At 32.6% G+C, this 12,458-nt stretch overlaps 1 protein-coding gene across 1 annotated transcript in view; it reads left to right on the top strand.

Annotated features, from left to right (window-relative positions):
• Nucleotides 1-4,481: 4,481 nt before the first annotated feature.
• Nucleotides 4,482-12,458, top strand: part of LOC140433914 (dopamine receptor 1-like) — a 237,855-nt gene continuing 229,878 nt past the window's right edge. The window contains exons 1-3 of the mRNA XM_072521886.1: nt 4,482-4,494; nt 6,895-6,939; nt 10,315-10,494. Of these exons, the coding sequence (XP_072377987.1) occupies nt 4,482-4,494; nt 6,895-6,939; nt 10,315-10,494 (238 nt within the window). The remainder of the gene's footprint in view (nt 4,495-6,894; nt 6,940-10,314; nt 10,495-12,458) is intronic.

Consider the following 12,458-nt stretch of genomic DNA (forward strand, 5'->3'; position numbering starts at 1 on the left):
AGTTTGATTTCTCAGCATCAGTCTGTATATATACATTTCAAAGGCCTTCAGAAACATGACAATGAAAACAGAATTCTTTTTTCTGTTTCCATTGTCCAACTTTCACAGACATACAGCAAAAAAAAGAAAACGTAACATGTGGGCATTCGAATTCTGAGCTCTAGACTATGGTCTGATTTTATAAAATATGTTTTCATGTGTATGAGTGTATTCTTCGCTTGTTCGATTCTTGATAAGTTTTTTGCTGATGATATTTGCTTTCAAACAACATCTAAATATTCACAAATAATAATTATGTGTGTATAATTCAAATCATGAAAGGTTAATAAATAATAATTAATTAAGTAATTAAGTGCTATTCGTGTATAATGTTACTACTACAATTTCTACACTAAGCCTATTTAATGTTTTCTCTATTTATTACTCTGAAATGAATGTTCAACAAAGTGAAAACTATTGTAGTAATTACTCTAATTATCTTGTTTTTACATTTATAAATAAAAAAACAAGTTTTCCATTTTGGCATATGCAATTAAAAATATATTTGCGAATAATATTATTCCGTTTATTAGAGTTCTCCATATAATATGGTTTAAACGAAAAAAGATACATTAATATATCAGTCTTTTTTCTATTATAAACTCAATGATATACAATGAGCTATTGTGATCTTTTTGTAGCATTTTTACTAAAGGCATACGATGCTATTTTTCCTAAACCTCATTTAGACAAAAAATTCTAAATCTTTCTCATGGACCGACGTTAGAAATGCGAGGACAATTCTATTGAAATAAAAAAACAAACATAATGGTTTTTTATTTCCTGAGTAAAGAGGATACCTATCTTTAATTTAATTAATAAGACGTGTTTATGAGTGCCAAGAAAATGATCCTTTGATTATACACAAGGGTTATTACACCAATGACAACCTATGGATCTGTGACGTAGTGAACAAAGGCGCAGCAAGTGGGAGTTATAAGGCTGCTAAGGAATACACCAAGGCTAGCATGTCTGTGAACTACAGGTGCTACAAGTGCTTCAGCGGCGTTAGAAGTGCTGCTGAATCTTTCATCACTTTATATCTTTATACAGGGTGAAGCAAGATCTGTGATGCACATTAATACATAGTTAGCAAAATATAAGTCAGGCGTACAGTGCTTACAATAGAACGCTAAGCAAGGAGCTAAAAGCAGATATCGTAATGGGGTAACCCATCGATGCAACAGCTACGAGATGTAGCTTCGAAAATAAATTCAAAATTAATATATTAAGCGGGAATGACAAAAAGATGCTGAAAGGATACTGGTGTACCCATACAAGCAAAAGCTACCTAGTATGGCTCAAAAACATCTGAGGGTATAGGAGCCAGTATAGTAGAGACAAAGCAAGGAATACATTTCTCGGTATGTCTGTCTAAGCATATCACAATTTTCCAGGTGGAAATAAGAGCAGTCGATCACTGCGTGAAAGAAATAAAAAGGCAGAAAACAACGCACCATTCGATTAACTTAAGCGACCAAGCGCTTAAGGCACTCAATTTGGTAAAAAAAGGCGATACAAAAATTTCTGGAATGGTATAGGAATTCGCCAGAACAATTACAAGTGACACAGTTCAGTATAGAACATTTGCCAAAATGTACAGCATACCTAATCAGCAAAGACAGGAAAACGGTCAAAGTCATAATAGATCTGTTAACACCGCAATGTTCGCTGAATAGGTCGTTGAAGCTGATGGGATTGACAGATGATAATCTATGCAGGTTCTGTTGCCTAAAGAAAGTAACAGCAGAGCACATTTTGTGTTAGTGCTATATCCTGGCAAATGTGGGTTCTTTACATTAGGTAGAGAAAAGTGATCGGTAAGAAGCTACATGGAAGGTTCAGTCTTGAAGTCAGTAATATCCTACATATTAAGCACGTGGTGTTTGTGTGTATTAAGGTAAAAAAAATGCTTATTAAAAGCTTAACATTTTTATTTTAAAAAAGATCTTTACGGAATTAAATCATTCCATCATCAGTTTACTAAAAGAGAGAGTAAAAATGCCAATATTAAAAAACAAGTAAGTTAAAATTTAAATATATAGAAATAACACGTTGGTTTTTTAATACTTACATAAAAAGTTGTTAAAAACATTGTATGGCCACATAAAAACATTGGAAGGACATCCGTATTAAGAAACAATCCTCATGGTATTTATCAAGGTAAATGCAATAGCCTGTTAACTTGTTGATTATTAAAAACTGAAAATGGGGGCATCTTACATGACCCCTGTAGCTGGTGAGGTTTTATCGACTTACATTACCTCTGATCTGTGCTGGAGTCTTGGGCTAACTGATAGAAAGATGGTATGAAAAATCAGTTAGTACCCGTCAATGTCAAGTGGAATGATGTAGTAGGAGCAAAAGTCATTGTGCTTAAGTTTGTGAATAGGCAGTTTTTAGTGAAGAATTGTGTTTTGTGTGTAGAAGAATCAATGTCAATTTTTGTTATTTTAAAAAGGTGGTAGAATGTAAAACAATGAGTGACTGTGATGTAAAATAAATTTGGTATACCAGGGTAAGGCAAAATTTAAGTTAGTTAGTTGAAATTAATAAATCATTTTAAAGGCGATAAAAAGAATGTTATTACCTAATTGTTTCCTTGTATGAAGTAAGTATAGATAAAAGTTGGTTTGAAATTTATGGAAGGTGAATCGAGGAAAAAGAAATAAAAGAAAAAGAAAGAAAAGGAAATAGGAGATGAATGTAAAGATGTAAGCTGGGGATACTGAAACTGATTGTGATAAGAGATTGATAGATGTAAAGTGAGTATTTATAAGAAAACCTGTGTGATTAGTTAGATGGTAGTTATTGAAGAGGATGGGAAATTGGATATTGGAAAGGGGGATGTTAGTGTATTAATGGTGACAAGAATAGAGTTAAGTATGGCGGATTATATAAGGTGATATTAAGCTATGGGAAAATAGAAAGAAATGTAGAAGTAAGTAAAACTGGATAATAGTTAAAGGAAAAAAAGTTAGATCAGGAGAATAATTGTCGATAAAGTGGGACAAAGTCTCTGTTGATGCTGGTGTGACGATTAACACAATTGGGACTGTTTTTCTTTTCCTTGACTATTTCCAAATCCTCAAAAAAGTCAAGTTTAAGATAATCTCTTGTCGTACGGCCGTAGCGTCCTCCTGGTTTTCAGGGGTTTCTGGACGATCTACAACCGCCGCTCTCGAAGAGGATCTCAAGTTCCGAGAGTCCATCTTAGTATTTAAGGAGTTGATTGAGATACCGGCCGCTACGGGCAAGAAGTTCCACCGAGCCTTTGTGGTAGGTGAGGAGACACCGGCAATCAGAATTCTCTAACAGTTCGAGCTTTCTTACAGACAAAATATTCTTACACTGAATTAATATGTATTAGAATTCTAATACGTGGTGTATAGCTCAAGTTCCACAAAGATGTCGGCCTTCTCGCTTCGTGTAGCCGCGTTCCCTCTCCTCGAGAGAGGTACAAGAATGCCGGCAATGTCGACTCTTCCTGCTGCCAGTCGCTTCGTATAACTACCTTTTTGTTAACAGTAATTCATATAGTTACTATTTACATAAGGTTTTGGAGACGAAGTGGTATTGCAGCTCAACCTGATCGGAAAAGAAATTACAAGTCCCCGTCGGGGCTTTTATTCGCTCTTTACCGTGACAGGCCCAAATAACGCTGTGGTCAGTTCGACACGATTTGAGATAGTTATAAGACCAATGTCTTTTCTATCTCAGAAAGTCGTGTTCTACTGTCAGGAAGCGTTTTGTAGTCGACACGCCGGTTCTCGTACACTTGATGATTTAACTTCTAAATTGGATAACCATTATTAGGTATTATTCTTCAATTTTTTTTGGACGTGTTCGACGAGAGCAGGATATTCGTTAATTAATAAAACTCAAAGGTAGCTTGGTAGCGCACCGAACCAACAAGGTCTTACGGGGCTAGTAGTGTATGACGACTGGATCCCGTTCGGAAGATGTGCTGCTCTTTTATACACATCGTGTTTGAGAATTTTCAGCACACTTCCGCCGAGAGGCCAATGACAGCGCAGTTAATAACGAGCGCTGTGGTTGGCAGGCCAAAGTAACAATCTTTGTCGTGATTGGTTACCTTGGCGACACTCTACCTGGGATGTTATGAAGAAGAGAAATATCATCTGGTACCTTAATTGTGTGATTGTGATATTTAAGATGATGGGAAAAAGAAGAAGTGTTCTCTAACTTAGAATGTTCCATGGCCCTGGTTACTAGAGATCTACAAGTTCTACCAATATAAGTGGCATCACAGTCAGAACATTAAAGTTTATAAACTCCATTGCGTTTGCTGAAGTCAATAGAGTCCTTACTATTGCATAATGATCTACTCAATTTATTGTTAACTTTAAAGGAAATCTTAATATTTTCAACAGAATTCAGGATAGTGTTTTTGATTGTTTCGGAGAGTGTTGGACAGTGAAATGGTAATGAGAAGTAAGATGGGGAATCTGTTTATTGAAATTATTGAATTATTGACAGCAATCTGTTTGATTATGTTGAGTTCTTGGTTGTAGTTAATGTTGGATAATGGGATGGTTTCTAAACGATGAATGAAACTGTTGAATGCAGATAATTTGTGTGAAATGGGATAATTAGAATTGAAATGTATGACATGATCTGTTTGTGTGGGTTTTCTGTAGATGCTATAATCAAAGACATTATTAATTCTATTGATGGAAAGGTCCAAGAAATTGATGGAGAAGTTGGATTCTAATTTCATAATGAATTTAATATTGGGGTGAATATTATTGATAGTGTTTAGTAAGGACGAAGCTGTATTTGAGTTACCTCTAATGAACACTAAGCAATCATCAACGTAACGGAACCAGTGTAGAATTGTATTGTTAGTCATGATTTGAGTGGATTCTAGATGATTCATGAAGAGGTCAGCTAAAAAGGGGGAAAGACAACTTCCCATAGCCAAGCCATCAGGTTGTTTATAAAAAATATTATTAAAAGAAAAATAATCCTGTGATAAACAAAAGGAAATTATCTCTATTATTGGTGTGATGACTGAGGTATTAGTTGATTTAGATGTGAGAAGGTCGTGGACTAACTGAATAGTTTCAAGTTTAGGTACAGAAGTAAAGAGATTGCTAACGTCAAATGAAAGCATAGTATCTGGTAGGAGATTTGTGTGATTGAGTTTGGATATTAGTTGGGATGAACTTTTAATGGAAAAAGTGGGAGAAAAACCTGTTATGTCCTTGATTACCCTGAGTATGAATTTTGAATTTCTGACTGTGATGCCACTTATATTGGTAGAACTTGTAGATCTCTAGTAACCAGGGCCATGGAACATTCTAAGTTAGAGAACACTTCTTCTTTTTCCCATCATCTTAAATATCACAATCACACAATCAAGGTACCAGATGATATTTCTCTTCTTCATTACATCCCAGGTAGAGATTATCTCAAACTTGACCTTCTTGAGGATTTGGAAATAGTCAAGGAAAAGAAAAACAGTCCCAATTGTGTTAATCGTTACACCAGCATCAACAGAGACTTTGTCCCACTTCATCGACAATTATTCTCCTAATCTAACTTTCTTTCTTTTAACTAGTATCCAGTTTTACTTACTTCTACATTTCTTTCTATTTTCCCATAGCTTAATATCACCTTATATAATCCGCCATACTTAACTCTATTCTTGTCACCATTAATACACTAACATCCCCCTTTTCCAATATTAAATTTCCCATCCCCTCCAATAACTACCATCTAACTAATCACACAGGTTTTCTTATAAATACTCACTTTACATCTATCAATATCTTATCACAATCAGTTTTAGTATCCCCAGCTTACATCTTTACATTCATCTCCTATTTCCTTTTCTTTCTTTTTCTTTTATTTCTTTTTCCTTGATTCATTTTCCAAAAATTTCAAACCAACTTTTATCTATACTTACTTCATACAAGGAAACAATTAGGTAATAACATTCTTTTTATCGCCTTTAAAATGATTTATTAATTTCAACTAACTAACTTAAATTTTGCCTTACTCTGGTATACCAAATTTATTTTACATCACAGTCACTCATTGTTTTACATTCTACTACCTTTTTAAAATACCAAAAATTGCTATTGAGCCTATTCACAAACTTAAGCACAATGACTTTTGCTTCTACTACATCATTTCACTTAATATTGACGGGTACTAACTGATTTTTCATACCATCTTTCTATCAGTTAGCCCAAGACTCCAGCACAGATCAGAGGTAATGTAAGTCGATAAAACCTCACCAGCTACAGGGGTCATGTAAGATGCCCCCATTTTCAGTTTTTAATAATCAACAAGTTAACAGTCTATTGTATTTACCTTGATAAATACTATGAGGATTGTTTTTTAATACGGATGTCCTTCCAATGTTTTTATGTGGCCATACAATGTTTTAACAACTTTTTATGTAAGTAGTAAAAAACCAACGTGTTCTTTCTATATATTTAAATTTTAACTTACTTGTTTTTTAATATTGGTATTTTTACTCTCTCTTTTAGTAAACTGATGATGGAATAATTTAATTCCGAAAAGATCTTCTTTAAAATAAAAATTTTAAGCTTTTAATAAGCATTTTTTATACCTTAATACACACGAACAAGACGTGCTTTGTATTCAACAGGTATACTAGCCACTCCTGGATATCTCCACTTCATGGTTTGTTCCAGTTTCACTTTAAATCCTACATATTTTCTATGTGATTTATATCAGGGCTATAAGGTGGTTAAATTATGGTTTCTATACCAACTTCATCCAAATAATCACAGACCACACGTTTAACATGTGGTTGTGCATTATCATGCCTTGTAAGACACTGGTTTTCTATGTAAGAAGCAAAGGGAACTACACGATTAGAAAAAATGTCTGTAATATACCTTGGCCGTCGAATACCTCTTACACGTCTATCTAAGCTATATTAAGCAATACTTTGAATTATGTCTTGAATATGTTGCCTTTGTGAGTCCATTTTAAACAGGTAAAAAGAAATAAAATAAGATTTACTCACAGTCAATTTATTTTACCACCAACGACCGGTTTCGCATACTATAATTTGCTTTACATCTTCAGGTAAACGGTACACGGTAAACGAAATGCTGAAAGTATAATAACCCGTATTAGGGTACTGTTTGGTACAGAATATACAGCAATTATGCCAATATTATATGTGTGTGATTATTAACTATGAATTTAAAATAATTAAATAAAAATAAGGTTAAATTAAATTAAAAAATTATCTAGTAAAATTAAAATTAAATAAATAAATATTCCTTATGTGCCGATAAAAGGAATATTATTAAATGTTTGAGAAAACATAGTTAAAAAAATTAACTTAATTAAATTAAATTCAATTAAATTAAGTTAAATCTGATCATTTCAGTTTCTGATACAATCATTTTTAATTGTTACAATAAATTCATTTAAACTTTGTAAAAATATGCTAATTCATAAATTAGATTACAATATCTATTTAATAATATAGTTGGTTAACACACACTTTAACTTGCAACTACTTCAACTATGTCAATTTTACCTCTTAAAATTTATTATACTAAACAGCTGTGTTACGTAATGTTGTTGTGTATGTACGTGTAATGTAATGAAAATGGTGTTGAATATATTTTAGGCTCTTTAATTTTACATATTAAAACATGTGTGTAGTAACCTATAATACATAACTTATATCCGTTAGTAATAATGTGTGTAATGTCCCATGACATCTGTCAACGTCTAAGTGTCATGTCATCGAACCACTAAATGTCAAGTATATGACAGATGTTGTGCTACAAAATACCCCCTTCTTTAAATTAAATATCTGTTTTGTCTTTTTGAATTTGTTCTGTTTATCCTTGGTTTGTCTAAAGTGTTCTTAATTTTAATTGACATCACAATAATTTCTTTTCTGTCCAAATACAGACCAAAACGTATTCATCGTTAATTTGATAATTACAAGCTGGAGTTATTGCACACCCAAACTTGCATTAAAAATAGAACATCTATCTTTTTTACATTATCACAGTGCTGTCTGTTCTAAATAAATAATTTTAATAAATAACACATTGTCAAAATATACATCTTTAATAAATATAAATAACTTTTATATAATATAACACATCACGTTTAGTTTTCAACAAACCATTTACACAATACCTACTTTGCAGTAAAACCGATGATCACCTGTCACCAGTTTACCATAACAGTTTTTTTAACTATGTTTAGTTAAGTACAACATGTAAGTAATAATTATTTATTTAATTATAATTTTACTAGATCATTTTGACGTGACAACGTCTTAAATTAGGTTGTGGCTCGGAGTCACTCATGAAAAATGTAACGCCCGCTCACGTCTGTTACGATGAGTCACCGAACGAGAGAGAGGCCCACCGGACCGGCGAATGCCTTGCGTCTCTCTCCCACTCAAACATGATCGGTCCGCTGGTGCGATGCTATTTCTCCTATCATCGTCCTATCCCCAACAAAATCACTCAAATAGAAATTAGTTAAGTTTAAGTTTACATGTACAATGTTTTAGTAAACAAAATATATTTCTATAGTTAAAATTTGTGCAATTCTTATTTTCATTCAATTCCTTGTTCCTATTGTGCAATTTAATAATATTCATATCAATAAATATTCTACCGAGAAAAAGACGTTGTCACGTAAAATCTTCGCCCGTAAAACCGACTTTACAGGCAACCGATTTTTTTTTCACTTTAGTGACCCATTTTTATTTAATCAATTTAAATTCATATTTAACAATTACACACATTTAATATTGACATGATTGCTGTATATTCTGTACCAGACAGCACCCTAATACGGGTTATTATATTTTCAGCATTTAGTTTTCCATGTACCGTTGACCTGAAGATGGATAGCAAATTATAGCATGCGAAACCAGTCTTGTTTTTATTTATTTTTACCTACTTTGAGTTATATTTGAACAGTAGGTACTCCCAGTCATTAGCATTAACATTCCAGTCAAGGTGAGATTTTAGCGATACGTGTTTGTATGGAATTCCGAATAATTTGGATATTATGGACATCTGCTACTTGTATCTGTAAATATCTGATTGTGACAAATCTTTCTTTTATTCGCTATATACAAGTTCGAAAGAGCGACACCTAGTATCATAGATCAGCGAAGTTTTTAGGCCTTTTAATATATTAGTCGTATCTAAACAGCAAATAAAATTACTTAAACTTGTCTATTTAATACAATAATTAAAAATCCACTTTTCTCTTTGAAGTAATTTGTGCTTCTAATGTGGAAACGAATAGAACTTGAATTGATTATTTCTTGTATTTCTTTCAAACTGTAAAAATTGTATTTTTACAGTTTGTAACAACGCATTTGCGAAATTCTATTCTCTATTCTTTGCGAAATACGGTACATGTGAACTGACTGAAATGTGCATAGCAGCAAAAAAAATATTAAATTGGAAACAATATTGTCAGTTCTAAACTGACCTGTCAAATTTGTTAAATTTTTATAGCCAATAAAATCACGTTATGCTTTAAACGCACTTTTCTTTTTTGATAATAGAAATATAGATATGATTTTTCACAAAACTGTTAAGACAAGATGAAGCTCTCTTGCAATTCTAATAAAATGTAGCATTTGTTTGTAATAAATTCCACACGATATATTGGATAAAACGTTGACATTTTTTAGAAAGTATTGGTAAAGTAACTCCTTAGATAGAGACCTACATCGGTATAACGAAAAATCATTGAAATAGAACCAACGGCTTAGAAGAAAAATATCTTCAAATTTATAATACATTTAAGGTGGTTCCTTAATTTTGGAGAGTAGTGTATTTATACCATTAAAAAAATTAACATTAAATTTAATACGCTTACTGGTTTGTATTCCACTGATACTACGTCGAGCTTTCGACACTATTTCTGGAGATTTCATCTGGATTTCCGTGACCAAAGCTCAGATTGACGCACTGTATGCACGATATGCACGTAGCTGCGTAAGTTTAATATTAGTGTTTTAACGATATGAAAGAAACTCCAAAATCCAAATTATTACCGAGTGGTATGATAAGCAACGACGTTTATTTGTCAAAACGATGTATACAAATTTTGTAGTTTTAAACTTTATAAATTAAATAAATTGCAGAAATGACCTATAAATTAATATGATTAAATTAAAATAACCATCAACTCTCTTATTAGATTATTGGTTCAAATAACTTATTTTATGTTTCTTTTGACCATATTTTTTATTATATTTTTTTGTTTCAGGTGTATTTCTCTCCCTTTTAATTTTTCTCTCAGTAGCTGGTAATATTTTGGTGTGTGTCGCCATCTATACAGACAGGGGCCTACGCCGAATAGGAAACCTTTTTCTAGCCAGCCTGGCCATTGCTGATCTCTTTGTGGCCTGTCTGGTGATGACATTCGCAGGTGTCAATGATATTTTAGGTGAGTATAGTAAATAAGTATAGTTATTAGTTATATTTTTATCAGATGGAAAACAGAGAACGTTGGTGGAAAAAAAAGAGAGCGAAAAAAATTGTAAACTAATAAGAAATATCAATTAGATTTTCATAATTTTTAACCCACATTTTTTTCTTAATAATATATCTCGATTTACCCAATCTAACATTCTCGTCGGTTTATTTTATGTAAGATGTATCTTAACTTCAGTTATCCTTAATCTTTATCATTAGAGGTATTTAAAATAGCTTAATAATGATTTCGAAACGGGTCTTTTTGATCCATTCTTTATTTTTATATAGTCCAATATTAATTCAATATCTTAGTAGTTCAATCTTAATTAGGTGCAATTTTAAATGAGCTAAAAGTCAGCAAACGGCTGACAGCAAAGTCCATCTCAAACAATTAAAATACTTTGTACTTGTTATGAGTGCAGACACAGAAAATATGAAAACACTTATTATTTAAATAAAGATAGAAAGCCGAAGATCACGACTAAAACCTTCAACAAGATGAATTGATGAAATTACAAGCATATGCAAAATATGTATGCATAAGTTAAAAGAAATGACCAGAAATTAAAAGAAATGGCCAGAGATAGAGATCTCACTACTCTCCCTCCGGGGGTCAGGATTGAAGAGAAAGAGAACTTAGTGGTTCTGCTGTAAGGAGTTAGGTAACCAATACATATCTCCCCCAAAAGATTATGAATATCATGTATTGACCTATTATCAGTTTTCTTTAAAAATAAGCCATCAGATAGTGTGCACATGGGCCAACACTTCTGCCAATTCTACTAATCATTGAAACACTTCTTAAGTCGATTTTTGGGATAGTCTTTAGTTCTATCGGCGATGCCCTTTAATGTCATCTATGCTTGTGAACAGACGGCTCTTTAAAGTTTACGTTATTTTTGAAAATAGGAAGAAGTCACATGAAGAAACATCTGGTGAATATGAAGGCTGCGGTATCCTTATTCTTTTTGCCCAAAAATTTACGATTAAACAATAAAATGTGAGCTGATGTATTATTGTAATGCAAAAGCCATGATTTGTTTTTCCACAAACGGCGTGGAACTTTAGGTAGTACTCTTATTAATCGTTTGACTTCGTGGCAAAAGTTCAGGTTCGACTGTAATTCTCGAGCCTTTCTTGGTCTTGGCGAATACCAAGATACTATATCCGTCCATAGATTTAGTTGTTGTGGTCTTTGAATATATTACCGAAGTTCTCCTTACTGACAATTTTATTTATTATTACCTCACTAAACTGTAATCTTTAAACTGTCGTAGTCATCTTTATTAAATTTTTGCAACAACTGGATTTGGTCCAGTCGTCAGAGATTTGACCCGTAAATAATATACGAACAAGTCGAATTTTGCCCAAAATATCAATTTTTGGGTCCCCAAAAAAGTTTACCACTTTTACTTTTTTTTCCTTTAAGGGCTTTTCCTTAAAATTCCCCTCGCAGGGGGGTAAAAATCTAAAAAAAAATCTCCATTTACAAAGAATCGGTACGTCGTAGAAAAAAAATGTTTCGAATAAAAACTATAGCTGATATAATTTTAAACAACAACGTTTATTAGCACTTTATATTTAGACTAAACCGTTCTCTTAGAAACAACGCTTGAAGCGACCTGCGATTTTTAATGTCATCTGCGCACGCGAAATCAATGTTAAATGATATTTGTATCAACTCAACGGTAAAAATTCAATGTCTTTTGATCAGAGTATCCTATCGATAAAAATCAAAAGAGTTTTAAAGTTAAAGAGTGTAGCTTTTGTATGCCATTTTTGCATTTTGCCGAAAATGAAGTCAGTTTCTATAAATCTGTTTAATTAATTAAGGTTTCGCGATTTTTGCCATTTTTTACAATTCACGTGAGATCAATAAAATGTATCACTTTTATTGACTAGTTGTAGTAAAATGCGCTAGGCTTTTACGGCCAT

This window comes from Diabrotica undecimpunctata, chromosome 2, assembly GCF_040954645.1.
Source record: "Diabrotica undecimpunctata isolate CICGRU chromosome 2, icDiaUnde3, whole genome shotgun sequence".
NCBI classification, from domain to species: domain Eukaryota; kingdom Metazoa; phylum Arthropoda; class Insecta; order Coleoptera; family Chrysomelidae; genus Diabrotica; species Diabrotica undecimpunctata.